This window comes from Camarhynchus parvulus, chromosome 4A, assembly GCF_901933205.1.
Source record: "Camarhynchus parvulus chromosome 4A, STF_HiC, whole genome shotgun sequence".
Taxonomy (NCBI): Eukaryota; Metazoa; Chordata; class Aves; order Passeriformes; family Thraupidae; genus Camarhynchus; species Camarhynchus parvulus.
This window is the reverse complement of record NC_044600.1, coordinates 2,577,425-2,603,654: the sequence shown is the minus strand read 5'-3', so window position 1 is coordinate 2,603,654 and position 26,230 is coordinate 2,577,425. Positions and strand designations below refer to the sequence as shown.

The 26,230-nt window shown below is 39.0% G+C and overlaps 1 protein-coding gene across 5 annotated transcripts in view; it reads left to right on the top strand.

The window, feature by feature from the left end:
• Positions 1 to 26,230, top strand: part of PCDH11X (protocadherin 11 X-linked) — a 420,711-nt gene that overhangs the window by 58,408 nt on the left and 336,073 nt on the right. For 3 of the 5 annotated variants that reach the window (XM_030967925.1, XM_030967926.1, XM_030967928.1), the window contains 2 exons: positions 6,841 to 6,888; positions 9,990 to 12,476. In XM_030967925.1, the coding sequence (XP_030823785.1) occupies positions 6,841 to 6,888; positions 9,990 to 12,476 (2,535 nt within the window). Of the gene's footprint in view, positions 1 to 6,840; positions 6,889 to 9,989; positions 12,477 to 18,794; positions 22,654 to 26,230 lie in introns of those variants that run through there. The other 2 variants (XM_030967929.1, XM_030967927.1) reach the window with 2 other exon arrangements.

Below are 26,230 nucleotides of genomic sequence, written 5' to 3'. Positions count from 1 at the left end.
CTAGTGCTCTATTTTGAATCCACATAACAACTGAAACCTGTTTTATTGTAGAGAGCAGTCCTGCAGATTTCTGTGAGCAAATTGACTCAATCCTGTCTTGGAGAGCACTTGTTTTGTGTTCTTTCAGTATCTGTGAACCTGATGAATAATGACAGATGTAGTATTTGGTGGAACATCCTAGGCATGTTTTAAAAATAGTAACATGCCCAACTAAATCTTTGAATTCAGAATCAACTGTTTATTTAGCTGGCTGCTTCATCAACATAATACATTGAATTATTGTTCTTAGCTTAATACCTCAATATGCAGGAATCCTAATAATATGCTAAACCCTCTAAGATAAAGAAATAGAAAACAATTAAGTGTACAAATCAAGGTATAGACGAAGTCGTTGTGTCTAAGTTGAAAGTTGTTCAAAGACTGTTTAAGTTAAATTGTTTGAGCTGTGCTTTATATTCCATGCTAATGGTCATTTTCCCAAGTAATGGACGTAAGTTATATTTCATTTCAGGATGAAATATTTTATTGGGTTGGGTTTGGTGGAATCACTTGTTTACATCATGGTTTTTTTAAGGCTTAATTTCCCATTGGATTATTGAGAGCATCTTCTCATCCCCAGAGGGTTTGTCCTGTCCCTGGTCCAGCCTGAGATGCTGTCCTTGCTGTGCAGGCAGGAGGGGCTCTCTGGGCACACTGCTGGGTGTTTGATGGGGTGTTTAAGGTCACAGTGGGAGCTGGGAGGGCTCCGGGGATGCTCTCAGCTCTGGTTTCCCACCCTGACACCTTCCTGCCTGCAATGGTGCCAGCTGCCCCAAAGCTGTTCATGGTTTTGGCTGAAGAAGGGGCCTCAGGGCCAATTTCTGTGTGTGCCTACTGCAGAGCTTCATTGTACCACAAACAATGTGTGAGCTGCTGTTTGGGAACATCTGTTTTAGGGCAGTGATTGAATTAAGCTCAGGAAAGTACTGTGTGTGCACCCAGACCTGGGAAAGGTTGGATTTTCCCTTTGGCTTGGGCTGTAGGAGCCATTACTGGAGAGAAATGGCTTCACCAAGCTTTGTTTAATTTGCTTTTTCTGGAGTAGCACACTTTGTGAGAGGGCACTCACGTTGCTAAATGACTCCTGAGCTGTGGTATTTATTCTGGAATTAACCTTGCTGAGGACACCCACCCCATCACTCCCTTTATTCCCAACATTCACAACTCTCTGCTTTTTTCCCATGAGCTGTGGGAGGGTTTGTCTCAGTTTATAATTTATTGGAGGACTCCCGTTACCACGTGAGACTAATCTAGATCTCTGCAGCAGGAGATGGATATTATATTTACCTTCTGAAGCTGCTGTTCTTCCTGCTTAAATATTGGCTTGTTGTGTTCTCTGGTCTCATGGTTTTCTTTGATTTTTTTTTTTCCCCTTTTGGGGAAAAAAAAAATCCCTGTCCATTTGCTACAATTTTTAGTATATATTCATGACTAAACTGCTATTAGGGGAATATAAACAGTGGACAAAAACTAAGCAGAAAGGCTTGAATGGAATGATGAATGCTTGGTGTTTCCCTTGTAAACATGCCATTCTAATATTCTTAAATTTATTTTCTTTCTTACAAATCAGTTACTTCAATTCCATCTCTGATTTTAAGACCGAGAAATAGCTCAAGCACATTCAATTAGAGTGAAATTGGAATTTTATTTTTGTTTTTAGAAAGGAATATATTCTTGAGTAAAACTATATATTGAAGTATAAATCAAATACACTTCTAAGATTTTTTTGATCCCAAACTCACAGGGAAGCATTTTCTCAGAATATAACTCATTAACTGGAAAGTCAGGACAATTTATTTGCTAGAACTTTCAATACACACAGGTAGCAAGAGATTTCTTCTCGAAATTGATTTTCAGACTCAAGTTGCTGCCTTACAGTAAAGAAATGTTTCTCCTTTTTTATCTTGCTCTTGTTCTAGTGAGTCAGATAAATAGGAGTCAGTAACACTGGAGGAGGAAGAAGTCAAGTTCCTGAGAAATCCAGCACCAGAAAATACATTTTTGGTTTATCCCCTACACTCCTTGATCAGTATGGTGAAAAGACTTCTATTTACTGAGTTTCAGGATTCTCTGGAACTATTTTTAGCAGTGTCACTGTCGTCTCAGCCACCATCTCCCATTTATTACTCTGAAATTGCAATATTATTTATTATCTTCCCATGTGCAGTGAAGTGGCATCTTGCATACGTCACATTCTTTTACAGTTTAATATGGGAGTCTCACTGTTATTTTCTGAGAGTAATAAAAAAAGGATAAGTTTTCATTCCTTGAAAAGGTATGGCTTTATTTCTTTCAGAAGCAAACCCGATCCCGTGGCAGTTAAATGTCACACTCACGCACTCTTTCTTATTTTGATTTTTACAAAACCCTGCCGAGCGGAGGCCTTGAGAGAGGCTTATGATCAGGTCATTTCTGCAGTGCTTGTGACAGGTCTAGAATTCCTAAAGCCTGCCTGTGGAAGCTGGGGGAAATCTGTTCCAAGTGGAGGATGTAAACTCTTTTCTGCTGGAGTTTATTTCTCACCCTGTTATATTTTTGCCCACATGGGTTGTGAATTTTCTCTGTTAAGGCTGTGGATTTTTGAATCCACATTCATAAAGCAGTGGCACATGGACATTAAAGAGCTGTCCCTGGTCATGAAGGAATTTCCTTGTGTTTCTGAAGTGTGGGGGGTTCCACGTGTGTGTGAGAGATGCTCCTGCTGTTCTCATGGAAGTTTTGTCAGCATTTTTTCCTAGAAGTGTAAGCGTTGAGGGAAGGCACAGTGATTTTGCTGCCAGCTGAACTTGAGCTTTAGGAGGGTGTTAGGTCAAGGAAGACAATCTCGCTAAACAACTTGTTGGAAAAGCTGCAGCATCAGAGGTTAGAATATGGATTTTTCTTAGTGAAGATGCCATGCATTTAAAGATATCATACACACTGAATTTGTGTGTGCATGTGTGTATAGGAGGGAATGACATAATAACTGTACATTAATTTAATGAATGCTGATTTGCAGATGGTTGTAGCAAAGCACAAGTCTGTGACCGTGTTCACAGGGGTCTGAGGATGAGGGAAGAGACGAGGATCTGACTCCATGTTTCAGAAGGCTTGATTTATCATTTTATGATATATATTATACTAAAACTGTACTAAAAGAATAGAAGAAAGGATTTCATCAGAAGGCTAGCTAAGAATAAAATAGGAAGGGATGATAACAAAGGCTGTGACTTAGACAGAGAGTCCGAGCCAGCTGGGCTGTGATTGGCCATTAATTAGAAACAACCACATGAGACCAATCACAGATGCACCTGTTGCATTCCACAGCAGCAGATAATCATTGTTTACATTTTGTTCTTGAGACCTTTCAGCTTCTCAGGGAAAAAAAATCCTAAGGAAAGGATTTTTCATAAAACATGTCTGTGACACAAGTCTATTTTATTCCAGTGTATTTTATATTTTGTTGTCCCATTTGCCACAAACTGAATCCACACACACCCATTACCCCCATCCCCACTGAAGTCACTGCCAGCTGGGGATGCTGCACAGCCCTTGCTGCAGGGGAGAGGAATTCTCAGAGCTGTCTGGGATGTTTGTGTTTCCTGCTGTACAAGTGGCTGTCAGGTTTAATCCCCTCCTGCCTGGCAGCTCTGCTGTGCAGGCTGTGAGAGGAGGGCGCAGCAGGTTCACCCCTCACCAACACCTGGCAGGGCTCACCCCGAGCCCCAAATGTGCCACTGGGAGCTCAGGCAGAGCCTTTGGCTGTCGAGGCACAAGGAGGTTGTGATTTAGGAGCTGTTCTGAGCAGCTGAACAGGATTGTTAGCGCTTCCCTCCAAAGGCACAGCGCTGCACTGGAGCCTTGCACTCATTTATTTCCCTTCCTGGCACATCCTCGGTTCTGTGCCTGTTCCCAGCCAGGAAACAGAGCAAATATGTAACTGTCACCTTGTATAATGCAAATATCAAAATGCACTTGTTGGCTGTATTGTTGCCTGATATAATTCCTAATTTTTTTTTTCTCTTCATTGTATATCTATAGTGAGTGAATCCAAAGGCAGAAACGTCAGGTGTCTGGAGCTTTATCATGGGAATTCAGAGCAAAGCTCAAACATGTTTAATACCTTAATCTGAATATCCTCAGGGTGTTGAAAATGTAGCTTTTTGTTCAGGAGGATGTCTGTGAATATTTCTGAGCAACTGTAATGGAGGAGATTAAGAGGGGAGGTTTCCTCCCTGGTTGTTACCTGCAGCCGTTGACCTCCCTTGTTTTGGTCAAAGTGTCTCTAAATGAAGTACATTTGCTTGAAGTTTACAATTCTAAAGTTTAGCTCCTAAAGTGGCATTCTAACAGTTTCTGTGGTTTAAAATTCTGAAATTTAATTTTAAACATGATTAGTAACTCAGAAGTGGCTGCTTTTTCAGACCAGCTACAAATTTTGGACAATTAATAAAAGTGTCTCTGTACTTCAATTTCCCATCTTTAATTAGCCGCAACTGTTTATGCAGCAGGAATATTGTGAGCATAAATTCCTTACAGTTTTGTGATGTAGCTGCATATTTTTTCTGAAGTATATAATTGTATGTCTGCAGTGCATTGTGAAAGACCACTCAAGTGATGGCCCAGTTCCTTGAAAGGAGTTTCTTGGAAATGTTGTGTCCTGTTAATGCAGCAATGTGGGTTCACCGTTATTGCCACCCTAGTTTGTAGAGGTGGATGAAGTGAATTTCCATTAAAATAAAATATTCAGGTTTATGGGGTTTTTTAGGTTTGGTTTTCTTTGGTTTTTTGGGTTTTTTTTTGGTACAGGAGGAGAAGAAGTAGCAAGTTATGGTGTAGACATTGCTCATAATATGATTTCCTCAACTCTTCCATAGGAATGGAGCTAATTAGGATTCTGAATGCAGAAAGTGCACTTTAGGTTTATGCATAGTTGGGTGCTTACAAATCCTATTTTTACTGTGGTCCTGAACCTGAAAGTTCAGTTTATTCCAAGTTAAACTTTTTTCTTGCTTCAAAGGAAACCAATAGAAACAGTGCATGACACTGACAGAAAACCATAAATTGAACAAAAGCCTTAAAAATCTTGGCCTACAAATTAAAAGGCTGCATTGCTTTGACAAAGAGAGTGTTTCAAATCTGTAAGCAACTCTGCATCTGCTGAGGTCTGCATTATAAGAAATTCTTACCTTTGTAATGTTATTTTTCTCCTTTGAAGTTCTGCCACTCAGTTCATAAGGTAACTGCTGCTACCAATGACACTTATTTCCAGTAACTTTGGGTTGTAAGCTGTGGGATGTCATGGGAGGAGTGACTGTGGAGTCTTTAAGCAGGACAGCTGTCCAAGAAATGGTAATTTTCTAGAATGCATGGACAGCAAATTGCACACTGGGTGAATAATGGCAGACTTGGGACCTTTATTAGAGCTACACCACTCAGGGTGGTTTGGGTCTGAGTGCATTCACATGCACCCATTGCAGGCACACAGATCCATTATTGCCTGCCATGTGGAATATTTTGTGTTCAAGACGTCAACTTGGCTTTGGCAATTCACAATTTCACAGCCAAAGTATCGCCTTGGAAAGAAAACTGCAAGTTTAGTTTTCAGCTTTTGTAGGAAAAGTTGTCCACCGTGTCACTGTGGTCTGTTTGCTGCATTCCGAACTGGAGCTGTGCTGCTGTTCTCTCTTCTCTGCTGACAGACAGCACAGCACAGAGCAGTTCCATATGTCTGGGAAAAACAGGCAAGGAAGAAGTGTCTGGGACCTGTCTTGAAGTTCTGCAGAAGCCTGCAAAGATTTTCTGTGTTGTTCCATGTGAAATAACCAGCATTTATCAAACATGCATTATTCTCTGGACTTTCTGAAAAGATTGTAGGGGTCTTTTGGACTCCAAATTACATTTCAGCTAAAGGTTTTTATTTAAGTAATTAATTAATTACTGATTTACTTTCTGATGAGAAATGAATCTTTTAATATTTTTCTTGTTCTTCCTTTTCTCTTTTAAGATGATTGTTAGCATGTGTACTTCTAACTTGTTGCAGCAGTCATTGAGATGAGTTCCTGTAGAATATGAGTAGAAGTTTGAGCTGTGCATGGCCCTTGACTTCTGTTTGACATTGAGCTGAACCAAGGACATCTCGTGATGTGTTTGTCATCTACAGTGCCTGAAGGATTGATAATAAGTGCATGGTGAAGATGTAGCCACAAAACAATGAGCTGCCTTTGCTCCTGTGGCTTTCTCTGGAGGTTCAGAATCCTCTTTTGAATGAAGAGTGAGGACAGTGTTAATCTACTCTTTGTCAGCTAACAATGCAGACTTGTTACACACAATTACATAATTTGTGTGTTTTAAGGAATAATCACTGGTAGCCTCTCTCAATCTGAGTACTTTCCATCACAAGCAGTTGGGTTTGTAGCATTATTTAGCACAACATTCTTTCCCTTCCCCACTTTGAGAAATTCCTGCTTTCTGCCAATTTACTGCTCTGCAAGTGCAGGTCCACAGGATGTTTTGAACACAGTGGACCATGTCTGTTATCAGCATTAACCAGAAGCTGATCTATTTTCCCATTCTTCCCAACAATGTCCAGGCAGTCAGTGCCCCACAGATTTAACAAAACCCTGTGGTGGAATGCTGTGAAATGCAATGGCTGTGTGTAGATTCTGGTGCACTTTGTCACATCCAGACCTGTCTGCAGCACTTAGGAGCTGTTCTAGCTTACCACACTATGTGTCCGTGTGTCATTGATTATGTATTTATGAAACCACCTAAATGTTGCAATTTTTAAAATACTCTCTAATTTTTTTATTCACATGACAGCCCAAAACAGCTCCGAAAAGGACATTTGGATCCATTACAAATGACCAGGTAAATATACACAGTAGGGAGTGTTCAACAAGAAAGTTTCGTTATTTGAGAGACTGTGTGTGCAAATCCATGGAAAAGGCTGTGATGAAAATTGGATAAGGTAACAGAGCTCCTTATTGCCCTGGTAAGGGATCTTGAGATGGGCATAACTTTGGTTTGCCTCCGATAGTTAGTGCTTAAATTGTATTTTTAAATTTAAACAGTCAATCTCTTGTACTTCTCATTCCCTTCTTCTGTAAGGGTACAGATATCAATGGAGCAGATTATTTCTGCAAATTGTTTTAATGGGCAAAGGCATTCTATAACTGTTAATTACCTACTGTGCTTTTCCAATGGACTCTTGCCCTTCCAAGTGTGAGCAAATCCTTCAGATCACTGGGATAATGTGGTTACTGAGGTGCAGTTCAGTCCCAATAGAAATCTGACCCTAATGGAAATTTTAACTTCACTGAACTCTTAATGATGGTAGAGCTATTTATTTCAACATCAAGAAATTAATCCTGAAGGTTTTTGTTCACATTTCTCACTTTAGTTCTCAATTTCTTTGCTCATAATGGAGAGAATTAGATGTTTATAATTTTAAAAATGTATTTCTTGGATGTTTGATCAAATTTTTTTTGAGTGTTTAGAATGTGAGAACTATCTGTTCTTAGAAAATGTGTTTGTTAATTTGCAGCATATCACACCTAACCTTATCTCTTAAATAACATGAAATATTCTTGTTTCAACAAATTGAAATAGTTACTCTTGTTACAATTAAGAGAAAGTCTACTTCTCTGTAATGGTTTTTCTGTAGTTTAAAAAGATGTCTAAACCTGTAATGAATAGGAAGAAATAGACATAGATAATATTTCTTTCCATAGAAAATTATTCAAGTGTTAATAATGAACTTGGAAGAGATCTTCACATTCTTTTCTGTTCTCCAGTCATTCACAGCTAATAATGGGGAGCTAAAGCACCACATTTTATATCAAACTCATCTGCTCTGATGAAAAGCCCCTCTCCCATGCTGGATGAGGAAAGCAGAGATGGGCTCACACACGTACAGCCACGTGAATTCACAGTCTGTACCAAGTTCTTGTAGCTGTGGGATCTAATGACACAATAATCAGTGCCCATCTGTCAGCTTGTGTACAAATAAAGAGGCAAAGAGAGCTGACAAGTTCCTTTTACTCTGGCTTCTGCTCTTTTCTTTCCTCTGGAATCTATGTTGAAGCATAGAATATATAATTTATAATTTCTTCGTAATTATGAAATTTATTGCAAATAACTGCTAGCCAGATTGAATATGAGGAGGAAACTCATGCTCTGCTTCCTATCAGCATAGAATTACCATTCTAAAATTTACCCTAATTGGTTCAAAATGTATATCTTGATTTAGAAACAATTTGCAGGGTTTATATTTTCATGCCTTCTGCTAAAGAAGCCAAATCTGTATTTGTTTAACTGCTTCAAAATGTGTTCCAGTTTACTTTATACTGTCCCCAGTTGCAACTTAATGTTGCCACAAATGCTGTGTAAGTGGCGCAGTGATTTTTGCATGTGTGGATGAATAGTTCTGTCCCATGAAATAAAAGATGGCTTATCTAGGGTCAAAATCTGGCTTTGACAAACAAATCAGGGAGAGTTCAGCCTCACTCAGAAGTGTATAGAAGCTATAAATGCATTATTCGCTTAGTGGCGGGGAACATGGAACACAAATCTTTTGCAACTCATGGGAAATAAGGAACCTTGAACACTGGGAATGTTTTCTTTTGCATTGTTCTGGAGTGGCTAAAGCCAGTTCAGAGCACAACTGGACCTGGCCCAGTGGAAATGAGAGGATCTTTATGATCCCTTTCTGCCCAAACCATCTCTGGTTCTATGGCAGTTACCTGAGTGAGGGTGAAAGAGGAGAAGCATAAACAGAGGAAGAACAGTTGTTCATGATTACGAATATTACACATTAAAAGGAACTCTTAGTTAGTCCACAATTTTATTTATGCCTTCTTTTTTCTGGTCATCCTATGCGTTCAGCATTAGCCATCTGTGTTGTCGCCCTGCCCTTTTGGAAGGTGTGGCTGGAAAACTGCCTTTACTACTTCAGCAATCATTCCTCTGTGTGGTGAGATATAAGAAAAGAGGATAATTACACTGTTCTGCATTCCTGCAGAAGAGACAGCAGAAGAGAGAGAGAATTTAGTTCTAAATTCCAATATTTATTTTAGCAGATTTGTCAGCACTACTGTTTTTTAAAAAAGCTGTGTTTGCGCAATATATGTAGCATTTTGGTGCAGTTCCAGAGATGTTCAACAAACCCCATGAAAAATATTGATCATTTTCAAATTGATCTCACAGTTGTGTGATATTTTTGAAATGAAAATAAGTCGTCCTTTTTTTCACTAGGATTGCAATTTCACTACAAATATAAAACATATAGTGATGAATGCAGGAATAGTTTTAATGAGTTTTTAAATATATTTCTGATGAACTGTTAAGATCTAGTTTTGTCTGTATCATCCGACATCTAAATTATGTAGTAAGCACTTTATCAATGATGGTATTGGTCTGGTGGGGTTTTTATGTTTGGTTGGTTGTTTTTTTTGGTTTGGTCTGGTTTTTTATGCTAATGGTTTCAGATCATGTCCAGAGTTGCTCCACAAACAGAGAAATAATCCCTTTATCTTTGTTGGTTTCCTTGAAATGGAATATTGGAATAGGTCCTCCAGTGACTGAACTTCGGCTTCATTCCTCATTTCCACACTGACTTATACAACAGAAAAACTGAATTACATCAGTCCAGGAATTTAATAACTTTTCTTTAGGAATAGAGAATCTGGATGAAAAAAATCACCATCACTCTTACATTTCCCCTTTTTCTAAAGTATCTATTTATTGCCATGTTTGCTCTGAAGCTTTCTCAAGGCTCTGGAGCTTAAAGCAAAACTAGATATGGAAAAATAAACATAAATGTACAAATATATATTCCTGTATAGAGTATAATATATATATTTATATATATTTATATATATAAATATATATAAATTTCAGAAACATAATGGGATTTTTTTTTCTTTTAAATACACTGTCAAGCTAAAGTGTGTTCTTTCTGTGTCTCATAGGGTCAAAATGTATTTGGTCTTGACATAACTGAGACACCTGAGGGAGACAAGTGGCCTCAACTGATTGTCCAGCAGATCCTGGATAGGGAGCAGAAGGACACCTATGTGATGAAAATCAAAGTTGAAGACGGTGGGAGCCCCCCGAGGTCCAGCACTGCCATCCTGCAGGTGACGGTGACCGACGTCAACGACAACCGCCCGGTGTTCAAGGAGAACGACATTGAGGTCAGCGTGCCCGAGAACGCCCCCGTGGGCACCTCCGTGTCCCAGCTCCACGCCACCGACGCCGACCTGGGCTCCAATGCGCAGATCCACTTCTACTTCAGCAATCAGATCTCCAGCCTGGCCAAAAGGCTCTTTGCCATCGATAACACCACTGGGCTCATCACCATCAGGGAGCCGCTGGACAGGGAGGAGTCCCCCGTGCACAAATTGACTGTTCTGGCAAGCGATGGCAGCTCCACTCCCTCAAGAGCCACGGTGACTGTTAATGTCACAGATATTAATGACAATGTCCCATCAATAGACACCAGGTACATCATCAACCCCGTGAATGGGACAGTGCTTTTGTCCGAGAAGGCTCCCCTTAATACAAAAATTGCTTTGATAACAGTGATGGACAAGGATGCTGACCAGAATGGGAAAGTTACCTGTTTTACAGATCATGATGTTCCTTTCAGGCTAAAACCAGTGTTTGATAATCAGTTTCTCCTGGAGACTGCCACCTTTCTAGACTATGAAGCTACACGGGAATATGCCATCAAAATAGTGGCTTCAGATTCAGGGAAGCCTCCCTTAAACCAGTCTGCAATGCTCCTGATCAAAATTAAGGATGAAAACGACAACGCCCCAGTCTTCACACAGCCCATCATAGGCCTTTCCATCCCTGAAAACAACGCTCCTGGTACTCAGCTGACCAAGATCAGCGCTACAGACGCTGACAGCGGGCGGAATGCCGAGATCAGCTACATCCTGGGTCCTGATGCACCCCCAATTTTCAACCTGGACCGCCGCACAGGCATCCTGACAGCAGTGAGAAAGCTGGACAGAGAAAAGCAGGACAGGTACTCTTTCACTGTGCTGGCTAAGGATAATGGGATGCCACCTTTGCAGACCAATGCTACCGTGACGGTGTCAGTGCTGGACCAGAATGATAACAGCCCTGCTTTCACACATAATGAATATAATTTCTATGTGCCAGAAAACCTGCCCATGTATGGCACAGTGGGGCTTATCACAGTTACGGATGCTGACGCGGGAGACAACGCTGCAGTCACTCTCTCTATCTTAAATGGTAGAGATAATTTCATTATAGATCCACTCACTGGTGTAATAAGGCCTAATATTACCTTTGACAGGGAGCAGCAGGGATCATACACTTTCCAGGTGAAAGCAGTGGATGGAGGAAGACTGCAGCGTTCCTCAACTGCCAAAGTGACCATCAATGTTGTCGATGTAAATGATAACAGGCCCGTTTTTGTTATTCCCTCCTCTAATTATTCCTATGAGTTGGTCCCAACGTCAGCCAGCCCGGGGTCTGTAGTCACTAAAGTCTTTGCAGTTGATAATGACACGGGAATGAACGCAGAGCTCCGCTATAGCATCATAGGTGGGAACTCCAGGGGCTTGTTTACCATTGACCAATTAACAGGCAATATCACTTTGAAAGAGAAGGTAATCACATCAGATCATGGCCTGCACAGACTGGTGATCAAGGTGAACGACCTGGGACAGCCGGAGTCTCTTTACACCATAGCTCTTGTGCACTTGTTTGTGAACGAGACGGTCACCAACAGCTCCTACGTGCAAGAGCTGGTGCGTAGGAATATGGAAACTCCAGTTGGCCAGAACATTGGGGATGGTGAGATAACCCCACAGACCAATGATTATGTCAAGATCATCATTGCCATTATTGCAGGCACCATGACAGTTATTCTGGTAATTTTTGTTACCGCCTTAGTCCGGTGCCGCCAGACGCCCAGGCACAAGGTTGTCCAAAAAAATAAGCAGAGTGGTGAATGGGTTTCGCCCAACCAAGAGAACAGGCAGATCAAGAAAAAGAAGAAGAAGAAGAAGCGCTCTCCAAAGAGTCTCCTCCTCAACTTTGTGACCATTGAAGAATCTAAGCCTGATGATCCTGGCCACGAGCACATAAATGGCACTTTAGACATTCCCGTAGAGCTAGAAGAACAGACTATGGGAAAATATAACTGGGCCACCACACCAACCACATTTAAACCTGATAGCCCAGACTTAGCAAAGCACTACAAGTCTGCTTCTCCGCAGCCTACCTTCCAAATTAAACCTGAGACTCCTGTACCCCCCAAGAAGCACCATGTCATTCAGGAATTGCCTCTAGATAACACCTTTGTGGTGGGCTGTGACTCGCTTTCCAAGTGCTCATCCAGCAGCTCGGACCCTTACAGTGTTTCTGAATGCAGCTGTCAAGGAGGCTTCAAGACCCCAGGCCCCATACACACCAGACAGGTAATGGAATTTTTAAGGTGCTTTTTCCCTCCTTCCCTCCTTACTTTGCCCATCCTGTAACTCCAGTTTGAAGCGCTTCAAGTTCTCCTGCAAGGGGTAAAGCTTTGAGAGTCGAGGCGTTGTAAAACAAACAATTCCAGCTTCCTGAGCGGTAAGGGAGAAAATGGGAAGGGGAAAGAGCATTGTCTGTGAGGAGATGGAGCAGGCAGAGCTCCCTGTGGTGGTGTCCTGACTGCAGATGGCAGCATGGCACTTCCCGCCTCACCGCGGGACCTCGAGCAGCTCGGAGGGCTCAGGGTGGGACTGTCCCCCCCAGCCTGGTGTGCTCGAGCATCCAGACAATCTGGGTGGAAAGCAATAAAGCTTTAGAGGAGCTCATAAGTGGTTCTTAATACTAATGGAGTCTGGAATTGCAGCCTTCATTTGGGCGTAGCTTTGCTTCAAGGTCTCTCAGGAGCAGGCGAGGATTTTCCTCCGAGAGTTTGAGGCATTTTCAGACTGGAAGGAGCCTTAAATCTGGTGGAATGACACAGCTGACAGGCAAAGTTAGGGGAAAAATTAGAAACATCAGCATAATTGAGCTCACTTATTTGCTGCTCTGCCTGATAAACCAGGTATTAGCTTCTTAGAAATGCAGTACAACAAAAGAAATGTCTAAAGAATCCTCAGCTTAAAATTAAAAATAAATTGAGAACTCAAGTACCCTTTATTCTTCAAGACCTTACAGAAAAGCTTTAAGTCACTGGAAATAGAATCTAATATTTATCCATATTTTGAACAGTTTTATCAAACTTTTCTGTTTATCTGTTTGCTTCTCTTTCTTCCCAAGTATCACAAAGTTTTCAGTGGGGAGAGTTTTCTAGTTAAGCTTTCATTGGTTAAGGAATTAAATCACAAAGTAACAGTTCAGGAGTGTTTATTTTATTATTGATAATATATTTTAACTTGATAATATGCTTAACTTATTGCTTGGGAACAAATCCTCAGCATGACTTAAGTCTGGTAAACTTCTTCCTCCAGCTGAATTTTTTTCTGGGAACTTTGTTTTATTACAACTGTAATGGTAACAACATGCTAAGGCTTCTCATTCAGAGCAGTCATCATATCTTTGAAAATTTCAGGATATGTTGTTGATTTTATTCTATTTTGCTCCCTTTACCAACACAAATTTGTATGGTAATCTATATCACTGTGGATAACGTTTTTTTAAGCAATGTATTTAGGTGTGTCAAGTTAAATTGCATATCAGAAAAGCCCCTTGCCAAGTTTGTTCACATGTTTGAACTCCCATCGCTCTGAGCAGAGGACAGTGCTGTTTCCAGCATCTCTGTAGGTCTGATCTAAGTGATTTTTTTCAATGGAGTTCTGGTACAGTTCCTGTGAGCCAAAAAGGTTCTGCCATTGTCTGCTGAAACACACTTTGTCCTGCAGTAATGCTGCCAACAAAGAAAGCAGGCTCGTGACTCTCAGGGTCCCTTCTGCGGCAGTAAAAACCTAGAAAGTGGCATGGGAAGCAATTCTCTTCTGCACAAGTTGGTTGGGGGAAAGAGCATTTCCCTTTATCTGTGCCTTAAAGGTCTGTGACAGGGGGTTCCTATCTGGAAAAGCAGAATAGAACTGTGGGGTTTTTTTAATGCTCACTAGCTGATACCAGCTTATCTTCATAGAGCTGCACCTAGCATTGTTAGGATGATATAGTGAATAGATAAAAAAAGAGATTATTGTTATAGTTCGTACTGATTTTGTTGAAATTGCAGCTATCCTTCTCTCAGGGATATTTTTCTGCATGGAAGTGAATACCTTGTTTGGAGGAAGGGTAACTAATCACCACAATGGCCCTTTACACTAATTTGGAAACAGCAGTCACCTTTAAATACATGAATCCACCTTTTTTCAAAAAAATAAATTTATGTGATTTCATTAATGCATTCTTTACATAAGTTGGACCATTAGAGGAAATCCTTTGTGTTGTGTTTGACTGTGACTAAATGAAAATTGTATTTTTTGGTAAGTAAAAACAAGTAAAGAATTTCTTAAAGCTCGACAGATCTTTTAGAAGTCACTCTCACTCCTACCCTGTATTTGTAGTCTGGGTAGTTTTATCTCCTCTGGAAGGTGTCTCAGGATGGGCTACTTGAGAGTTGTCTCTGTTAGCCAGCAAAAAAAAAAAAAAAGAAGCAAATATAAACAGAAATAATCCTGAGGCACAGAACTGTCTCCAGCTGCTGTCCCACCACCCTTCAGCCTCAGACACCAACAGGATCCTTGTGGTTCTGGAGAATTTTGGGTCAGACACTCTCTGAATTTGCAGAAAACTGTAGGACAAGTCAGTTCAGTTAGAAAGGGAGATGTGCCAGTTTGAAAAGTGAAAATCAGATGCCTGATGCGAGGTGAAAATATCATTTACCACTTTTACCATAATGCAGCTATTTTACAAGCCAAAAGTTCTGAAGGAGCCTAAAGAATGTTCTGTTCACTGTGAAGTGTCTCTTCAGTTTGTAATGGGGACTGATATTATTATAGGCTGCACATCTCAACTGTTGTTAGGTTTGTTCATGCAAAGTTTTCTACTCAGATATTTGAAATAATATTGTGTTACAGCTAAAAATATATGTTTTCTTTGGAAGCTCTAAATTTTGTGTCCGTCTGAATGGTATTGATTCAAGTCTTTAAAGAAAGGAAATTATGCCTTTGCTTTACTGCTAAATTTGTCTAAGTGATCTATAAAATGACAGAAAGTCATTATAGCAGTTGTACTCAAAAAGCATGCAAGCAAAGAGGGAAAGGTTTTTCTACTAAAAACCCCCAAAATATCTCTTTAGTGGTCATGTGGGCAAATAAATACAGCAGTGCCACAGCTGAAATTTTTATGGGGATGCAATTGGAGACTCCTGAAGCAGCTGAGGACACTTTGAATCATAAACTGCAGGAAACTGAAAAGGGAAAGTTTGTTCTTCCTGCAGTGTCCCCTAGGAGAGAGGTCAAATGTTGCTCTTTTTGTGTGAGAGAGGGCAAGGGGCAGAGGTACTGATATTGTTCTGAAGTTACCAGGAGGAGTTAAGCACTACCAGTGGCAATAGACCCTCAGAGTAGCATGCTTTCTTGGAGGATGTACTAGAGATAATTCTTTTAAAGGAGTTTTACCAAGTGATAAATTGTGAAGGGGCTTATTCATAATAAGGCTTTTCAAACTAGGATATCTGGAGTGTTATAAAAATCAAACTGACTTTCCGTGCCCTCAGATTTCCATTGTTTTGGCAGTTGTGGGCCTCAGAGAAGTTTTCTTTGGTGCAGAAACGCAGAGCATCTTTAAAGTTTATTTGTCTACAAGCTTTGTAAAAGCTCAGTTATTTTTGACGTTCACCTCAGTGGGAGCAAACTGTGTGAAGTGTTCCACAGCGACACAAATCTTCTAATTCTCTTCGCATTTGCATGGGGAGGATGAGAAGACGGGAGAGGAGTTTGCCTCAGTCTCATTTTCATGTAACACAATTTCAAAATCTGAAATCTTTGCTCATGCACTTTAAAACAACATTCAGACATTTCAAATGCCTGCCTAGGTATCAGCCTGTCTAGTCAAAACATGCATAATTATAGAGCACAGTGTTATCTGTGGCAGCTTGATTCAAAGAAGCCAAAGCTGCAAAGATTCATCAGAACCTGCAGTGCATCCTCCTTCTTCTTCTCCCTTTCTTTTACTGAATGATATTTCAGATGTTATAAAAATCAAACTGAATTTCCAGGCCATCAGATTTCCATTGTTTTGGCAGTTGTGGGCTTCAGAAAAGTTTTCTTTGGTGCAGAAACACAGAGCATCTTTCAGATGTGCTTTTTTTTTTTTTTTTTTTGGAAACAGTAGAAAGCATAATACAGGGGAAATCTTGGCAAATGTACACCTGGTCACTCAGGTCCTGTGGCCTTTTGGATTATTGCCATCTTTAACTCCAGAATAAGATTTTTCTGACTTGAAGAACTTTAGTGCCCATGGAGGCAGCGCCTCTGCCACTGCAGGAGCTGGAAGGTGCAATGTGCTCTGATTTGGGATTTTCTACTTTTTTGGGGGGTTCTCCCTGCACCCCACAGGTCTCTGGTGTGTCAGTGAGTTCAGCTGCACCTTGCTGGGGAAGCTGCTGAGGGAGGGAGCAGGCATGGAGATGGATTTCTGTCACTTTGCTGATGCAAATCTTCATTGGTGGAGTTCAGCTGGCAGGACTCTCTCATCTCTGCACTTATCCACACTCATGAATAGAAATTTCAGATTAAATTCTCTGCTGGTTTGTTAGGAGCTGATGGAGGCAGACATTGCACTCCTTACAGACATCTGAATGGGAAGTAGCCCTCATTTCAAATATATGGAATTTTGGGCCCCCGCTGCCTCAATTCTGTGATTCTATCACTGCCTGCTTAGACCTGCTTACAGTTATGGGGTATTTGGGTTTCTGATTTAAAATGTGCTGTAATGTCATTACACTGTGAGAACAGTGAGCTCAGGATGTGAGTGGAAGGAATATTGCAGTGCTCCTGAAAAGAACAGCTCTGAAACTCACCTGTTCCATCAATATTTAGCTGCAGGATTTTTTGTTTTGTGTAATAACAGTGAGTTTAATTTAGAATCCTGTAATCATCAGTAGGCAAGGCTGGTGCTCTGAGGTGTAAAACAGACATAGCACTGGTGTTCTGTATTGACAGATACAGAGTAAATTACACTCAAAGAACATTTTCTCCTAAATTTTAGCTAAATAACTGTTGGTATCAGCCCTTCCTAAAAGCCATTTCAAAACGGATTACTGTGATTCTAAGTATTCTTGTTATTTTACCTTACTTTTGTGACCGGTAATTTTGCTTGTGGTTCTGATCTGCCACCATGTACACTCATTTCACCAAAAAAAAAAAAAAAAGATATTTGAATTTGGAAGAGAGATTTCTAATTGAAATATGAGTCAAAGTGTGCAAGTCAGAAGTTAACAAGCAATTATTTAAATGTGCATCACTACTGAAGTAAAGCTGGTCAAGAAAATGCTTTTCCTCTGTGCAACACTGGTAGAACATCTTCAGTGATTCCTTTTAATACTTTTCACTAGAAAAGCGTGGAGGGAGGTGTCTGGAAAGTGCCCCCTTTCCCTCATAGTAGAAGGCAAAAACAGAGCATGAAACGGAGTGAAAAGGAAATTTGTATTTTGTGTGAGGAAATAATGAAAGATTTTGAATATGACAAAAAAAATTCAGAGCAAACAAAGGCACTTTTTTCTTTTTTTTCCCCAGTAAGAGCTCATTGACTGAGTTTATCCTGAAGTTGTTAAAGGATGTTCGAGCATTAATAACAGAGTGATTTTTGTGCAGAATGACACACAGTTCCCTCTCCAATAGCCACTTGCTTTGAAGTAGAAACAATGTAATTTTTCAAACATTAAGTGCATTTCACATAATTTTTTTCAGTGGGATAACTGAAAAGTTTACTCTTTTCTCCTTGTGACCCAGCTGTGCTGTTTCAGATGTCTTACTTAACTATAAACCATTGCTAACAGTGATGTCTGACTTAACTCTGGTTTAATTTTCACACTTGTTTATTTTCCTGTTTTCTCCCAGAAGGTATTGCACTCAATAATCTGCAGTTGATAGCAATTTCCTGACCAGTGAGTGGCTGGTGTCTTGGGGACTGTGGTATTGACAGTGCTTTCTTTTCTGTCAAATAATTGATCAGAATGGCTTAATTTCTGTGAATCTTCAGGACTAAACCTACTGATGATAAATTTAGATTAAAGATGCAAAATAATTCTTCAAATAGAAAATATTTCATGCTTTCAGGAGTAATGCTTTTGCATGAAGTCTACAAAACCTCTATAGAACCAGTTCTAGGTAGCGCAGCCTAATTTCTGTGAATCTTTAGGACTAAACCTGTTGATGACAAATTTAGATTAAAGATGCAAAATAATTCTTCAAATAGAAAATATTTTATGCTTTTAGGAGCAATGCTTTTGCATGAATTCCACAAAACCCCTGTAGAACCAGTTCTAGGTGGTGCAGCAGCCTTCTGACAGCTCCAATCTTGCCACAGCACTTTGGGTTTGAGTGGATAAAGCAAAAAGAGGAGTAAGAAATTTAGAATAATATCCATGGAAGCTATTTCTGTGTCTCCTTCTGCTGCAGCATTTGTGCTCTGTGTGTAGAGCACGGGCACCCCAGGAGTGGTTCGTTACTTAGAACACCTCAGACCGCGCAGCGCTCGAGGTTCGGTAGAAATTTGGAAGTGAACGTGACAATTTATGGTGCAAATGCTGCAGGAAAGGGCTTTTCTCATGCTGTTTCTCTGTTTGCCAGCTCTGAAGGCCATCCCAGCTGATGTTATGTACTGAAGTCGTACGTGTACTCAATGATGTTAAGCCAGCAAACATGGGAACAAGGAAATAGCACGAGAAAGCCCTTTGTCCTGGCTCTGGTTGCCGAAGAAATTTATCGACTCATCTCCAGAGGGGTTTGGAAGTGACCATGAACTGTTCAAGCTGCCCTACTGAAAGGTATCAAGGGCAAGGATTTTTTTAAAAGGAAAAGACAAAGAAATTTTAGTACGTTGTGCTATAGTGTTCTATAAACGTAGTTTTGCTAAGAAAACAAAAGTAATGTGACCCATCCTTCTTCACAGTTGGTGATTATGGTAAATTTATTTTGCTTGTAATCATCTTCTTGTCCCAGATTTTTTTTTTCCTTATTTATTTTAGTTGAAACAAATTAGGAATTTTGTTTCTATGAATATATTAAAAGGGAGCAATAAATTTTATTCATATGTTAAAAAGAGAATGTAAAGTTCTTTATACTCCCTGCATTTAAAAGAAAAACAACTGAGTTGTTGTCACTTATAGCACCATTATTCATATTAAGAGTTAAGTGTTATTTATATGTATCCATAATATTTTTAATGATGATATTGCTGCTATGGATCATAAATAGAAATGATCAAGTCACTGCTTTCTCATTTTTTAGGCACAATAGTAGTAGTGAAAAACTAGTACTTCCTGCTTTCTTATCCACAACATTTTATAATAAATGGTCACCTTTTAAATAACTGGAAAGCACTCACATAACTTTTAAAAGGAAAATTTAATTTTCATTTTGCTTGCTGAAGTCTAGATAATGTCTATTTAACAGGTGCCAAACATTTAACCTTTGGAAGTGTTTTTATTTAAAAAGAAAAAGTCATAAATCCAGTGGCTTGGTTTTCAGTGTAATAAAATAGGAAATAGTGGACACAATTTTTTCACTGTTAGCCAGCACATGGGGGTAAATGGCCTACTGTTGTTTCTTTTTCTTCCCTAATTATTCTTCTATAAAGTTTGTTGGTTTTTTTTTTTTTTTGGTTGGTTGGCTTTTTTGTTTGTTGTTTTTTTTTTTTTTAAAAACTAAAGTTTTTTTTATATTATCATTTGTTATTTAGCACGGCTCATTTACAAAATAAAACTTGAGTATCATAGCTTTGTTTGAAGGTTGGTTGCAAGTTCTTGTATATTGCCTCACATTTTAGGGAGTAATGCTTAATATGTATCATCTATAATATTAGAATTTCATATGCAATGCAAAATCTCTTAGGAAGCAAAGGAGTATAAAGAACCCTGTTTTCTGCACTTATATGAAGACATGTAATATTAGTTTGCTAGAATAAAATGAAATACAGACACTGCTTTTAACTGGGATGTATACAGTATATAGAACGTTCTTTTAAAGAAAAAAGTTATTAATGATTCATGAATTAGACTACAACATGGAATTCTTACACATTACTGTATGTTTGATGTAAAGATATTTATAGGCTTGTACTTAATAATCACGTTGCCTCAGTTCTTGGACTGCAGAATGTCTACCATGACTGTTGCCTATAGTTTGCTCCACATTTGCTATCTGGCTCTTTAAAAAAGAAACCAATGTGTATTTGGCTATTTGATCTGTAAAATAAATTCTATTAATAATGAAGTACGTATTGTAATTCAGCATATTGTATTGCATAATTATAGCTATGACTGTTACAGAGAGCTTTTCATTTCCCATGATGGGATCATTTTCTTGGGAAGAACTTCATGTACCTGTCAGTTTTGCTCTTCCTGCTTTTAGCAGCCTTGCAGCATTTATGCTTCAAACTAAAATCCCCCAACACTCCCAGTGGTCAGGCATGCAGTGACATTTATTGAGTCAGTGCCACAGCTCAGCCAGTTTAAAATTCATGCTGGGATTTCTCCCAGAGGTGCTGTTTGGGGTCCTTCACTCTGCTCCTGCTGCAGTTGTTTGTGGACGTGTTTCCTAGGCGGGTGATGGGAAAATTCAGTGATGGTTGAGTTCCAGCCCTTGGGCCCCACTCAGAGTGCTTTGTCAGGCTTTGAGTTTCTGGTTGACTTTGAGTCTTTGATTTCTCTCCTTACGAGAATTAGGTTGGATTTCCCTTTTGACAAAACCCCTGTACATAAACTTAATGGTTGATTAAGAGAAGAACCAAATAATTTCAATGCTTACAATCAAAATTTTGGGATTTTTTTTGTGTGTTTTTTTTTTTTAAATGAAATTTAGTCATATCAAGTGAATATGTAGTTGCCCTCAGTTTTTTTTTCTCTGGTGGTGACAAGGCATAGATAGGCTGTAGCAGGTTATTTTGGTTTTAGGACTACATACCCTCTAGAAGTGCCTACTTTCTTACACTGAGTATGAAGAGAACCTTTGATAAGTACCTTTCTTGTACCAGATGTGCCAGTTATGTGCTTTCAGAGAAGAGTATACTTCATTTTGAGTTCCTTTGCTTTTAACTTAGCTAAAGCTTTAACGTTTTCCTAGTATTACACTGGTCCTAACATTCTAGTCTACCAATTAACAATTCTGAAAGCATCTAGGATGATTTAAAAATGTCCAAAAATTACATAAATGAAATAAAAGGTACATCACATGGTTTAATTACTGGTCCCAGTCAGTAATCTCCCTCCTCTGGTTCTCTCATGAGTCAGCCCAGCCAAACATCAGAACTTTCCTAATGCCCTAAGGGAAAGCCAGAAACCTCTGAAGTGGCTCAGTTTCATGTGTTTTGTCTGGTTTTGTTTTCTTACTTCTAAATATCACTTTTTAAAAAGTTGTTTTTTCGTAGACTGGTATGAAACTTGTTCAGAGCTCATTTCCTCCTGATGGTTGAATAGGTACATGAAAGCCTAATGGTTATTGACCAAATACGTGTGTGTGTGCTGGATATCAATTTCTACACTTTTCTGTGATGAAGGCCAGTCAAAAAATTCTATTATTTTTGTTTGAAATAATATTAGTATCCTGAGTCAAAGCTAGATATATGTGTTTCAAAACCAACTCTGTTTCTCAAATGTTTTCACCTACAGAAATATTTTTTTTTTCTGACTGCTTAGAAGTCAGGGCGAGTTATGAGCAAAAATCACTGAGTCAACCAATTGTTACTCTTGAACTTGATAACTCATTATATTTTCTTTGGAATATCAATATATTTATCATATTTCAGACTGCAATTACCACAGTCACCTCAGTGTAAACTTCTCAAGGAATTCCCCTTTGGTGCTCACTGCCCCATCTCCAAAGCAGCCAGGCTGTGTTTGCAGGGAAACCCAGAGCTTGGGGTTGATTCCAGTGCAATGTGGGGCTGAACAAAGAGAAAACTTCTTTATTTATTGCCACTTTTAAGTGTGAGTGATCCCATGGCTGCTTGCAGCCCCCAGCACAGCAGCTGGGGCTGGCTCTCAGGTGAGCTGGTTGTAGCCGGGGCTGTGTTGCCAATTATTCTGAATTTTTGTGGATTTGTCTACCAAAGCTCCCTCCCACCTGACCTCAAACACCCCTGAGAGCAAGCGAGGCACTGCAGGAACTTTGGGGGATTTAAATCCTTCTGAGTTCAGTTCTGAAGGGCAGTAGGGGCTGTCAGGAACAAAACTGGTTTGTGATGTAAATAGAGTTATATTTTTAACATAAACTGTAATGCTGCAGGTTTTTCTTTGTTACACTTTTCTGGTGATTTCCCATTTTACCATAAAACATATATTTATGGTGTATCCTGGTCTTACCTATTATTTGTAAAATCTTTTTAACAAATGATTTGAATATATATTTTTGCTTTCATATTGAATTACTGAGCACTGTTCCTTTTATGTCTTATTTATCTATTTCTAAAATAAATTTGGTTTGACGATTATATTTGTTATATAGATGATGTTTGTGTACCTTCTGGAGAAGCACTGTTTTTAAATACACCTCTGGTCTGTTTTTTTAATGCATGCCCACCACCAAGCCTCTACAGAGACGGGTATTTTTCACATTTTAGGAGCTATGATCATTAAATAACTTAACCACATGTGAGCTTTACAAGGAGAAATATGAAGGAATATGCCTCTTTGAAAACCTCAAACTCTCTAATAGCACATTTCTTTTGTCTACAATGTTTTCAAAGAAATCTAAGCAGGAAAAGTCACATTTTTTTCCAGTGATGTTTCCATGCACATTGGGGGTGTTTATATTTGTCTCTATATTTTGTTTGTCTGTGTATATTGGGAGCATGAGAGTGTCTATCCACATTTATCAAACATTCAATTAACAAAAGTTCCAGGCAGTAAATATTGAAACTGCAGAGATGTGCCCATCCCAATATCTCTTGCTGTGAAAGATAGCCAGGCTCTAAGGATTTCAATCTGCCACATTATTTGATTTTTGGGAAGATTTGTCTTCCCTTCTGAGAATGTACTGGGTTCTCAATATGTGAGAAAATGACTCTTGGTGATTTGGAGGTTAGGATACAAATATGAAAAGTGCAGTTTTGAGTTTTAGTGCTATGATTCTTTCACAAGGTTATTTTACTCATTCCTGTACTGTCTCTCGGTATTCTAAAATCCATTTTTTTCTACTGAATAGACTCATATTCTTAAATTTTGCCACTGAAAATGTAGCAAAATGACTCATTTGTATTTTCTTCAAATTGTGAGCTTGTGCTTATTTCATAAATAAACACATGTAAATCAAATTCAGTTATTTATATGCAGAGAGATGGATATTAAGTGTGATATCAGGAATTTTTTCAGGGGCATTATTGACTTTTTGCAATCTTTTAAATAGGTTTTATTCAGTTGTGTTCTCATTTCCAAGGAAGGTGTTCATTCAAGCTGAAATCGCTTATTTCCAATAAAAGCTGAATGATGGTATCAGAGGGTATGAGGTTTGATTTTGGATCACTGGATTCCAGCTAAGAATCATGAGCTGAATTTTGGTCTGTTGTCCTCAGCATTGTTTTCATCCTTTCCTGAGAGAACTTCCATGGCTGTTGGATGCATCAGGTGCCCTCTCCTCCTGTTCTCTGTTTTCTCCTGAGCTATGATATGAAAGTCTCCAATTACAGGTTTTCCCACACAAATATACTTTTCCCAGGTCTGGACCTAAACCATCCATGTGCTGCTGGTTTTTTCCCTCCCTCTCTTGTGTGAGAAAGAAACAAACATTGGACAAAATCTGTTTTTTTCCAGACACTTGGGCATGTGTGTTTCAGACAAGCAAATGAACTTCAAATGGGTGACTGGAGTTTGGAAAGTCCTTCCCTTGGAATGTTTAGGGCATTTGAGCAATTGGAAATTACTCAAAATTTTGTGATTTTCTGACAACCAGACTTGGCCAGTGTCCGCACAGACAAGGTCATTCAGAACTTTAGAGAAGTTATGGTGGAAAAGGATGAGGGGAAAGAAAGATCTTTTCAGTCTATAATTATTATTGCGGTGTGGAATCAAAATCCTGAGTGCCACATCAGAGATCTTTGCAGATGCAGCTTTAAGTCACATTTAAGTCACATATTTTATTAATTGCATTAATTGCTCATTATTGATAAAAGCAGCAGAATTCTTCTGCTAACTCTGAATATATCTGGACATGTGGCTGTGTGTTCACATCTGGGCTGAAAAGTGATTCAGATCAGGGATTTATGTGTCTTTATGGAGTTATTGACTGATTTTTATAGATTGCTAAAAATTGTTTCCCTCCCTTTGTGAAAGAATGTGTTTGGAGCTGGAAGTGAAGAAGAAAAGTAACTCAGACTTGGAAAAATATATATGGTACAGTTTTCTTTGCTATTTAACTAGAAGAAACTATTTCAATTCCTAAAGATGGTACAAAAATATTGATTTTTTTTAAACTTACCTGATGTAAAATTACAGTTTTTGTATAACAATAAACTGTCTTCTAGCTTGTTGCAGTCTATTTCTTGTAACACACTAAAATAAATTTAAAAGCAAGTGCTTTTGCTTGCTAGTACCCAGTTATTATAACTACCTAAGCACATAGGTACAGATATTTTAAATTAAACACTATGAAAGCCTAAGTATTTTCTAGCTTAGCTTCTGTCTTCTCTTTTCCAAAATCTGTTTTTGGAGGTGTTGAACATGAAACTGTCTGTAGCCAACACACCAAGGAATCAAACTGAAGGTGGAAAAGGGCTTTTCTGTTTAAATAAGTCTATTTGTAAACGAAACTTCAAGAGGGGAGGAAAACATTGGATTATGTTCTCAAGCCTAGCAGAAGGGAAGCAACAACTTCTCCAGCCTGCTGGGATTTTGATTGCTATTGATTTCAAAGTTAGAAGCCCAAACAACGGCAATTTGTACAAGAAGTGTTCCTCCCAAGTCGTGGTGAACTCAGAACTCAGCGAGAGCTCTGGCTGAGAGCTGCTGCCACTTGGAAAGGTGTGGGGGATATTGTTATTATTATTATTGTTGTTGTTATTGTTAGCAGCAGTGATCAGCGCTGCTGTATTCCGTGCTCACAGTCCGTGCTGAGTCACCTTGATCTGCAATACTTTCTACACCTGAGTGGGAACAAGGGATTTGCTAAATATCCTACAAGAAAATCTTGTTTTTCCTCCTTCAGATAGCAGTGACTCTATCCAAATACAGATCTCTAATGTTTTTCAGAAGTGTCTCATTAGACACACTGAATGCTTACCTTTTTAATTCTTGTTTCATACATTGTAGAAGCTTATACGCCTGTATAGATATATACACAAAAAGATAAGGTCATTTCCTAAAACTTTTCTTGTTTTCTTTATAAGGCACTGTTCAAAGACATTTCCTGCTGTTTAGGAGCATGAGGCTGAATGGATTTTTCAACAGCCTGAAGTAGATTTTTAATCTAGCAAAAGGATATTGTGACTAATTAAAAAAACCAGGGATAAACAGATTGGTGTTTGCTTACACATGGGGGAATCATCAAACCTACTGATTTTGCAAACAAGAGGCTGGAGGGTTTGATGAATGCATTTTAAAAAATTCATATGGCCAGAGTCGTAAATCACTTCCTTCTAAATGATCTTCCCTGATTCATTCCCTTTCTTCATCCCACTTCTGTTCATTATCACTTAGGCAAATTTTAACCCAAGTTGCTTCATGTTCTGTCCAAATATTTTCTTTGTTCTTCCATGTTGGAAAATAATACATGTATGGTCTAACACTCTGAGATTCTTGTTTTCTTGTCTTTAATGGATGGTTTAAGATTTTCTTACTGCTATGTTTTCCTATTTTTATATTAATATGTTGAAACTATGGTGGGGGGTTGTGTAAGAATCCAGGCATTTGTAGGATCTCGCACTTGGTGTTGTGTCAATTTGACATTTGACAACAGCACTGTGGTAATAACCAAAGTAATTAGTGCCAAGTGTATAAACCTTGGCAATATATTAGAACCATTTAGGATATGTTGGTGGGTCACACAATATATATGTATTTCTTACATCAGAATTC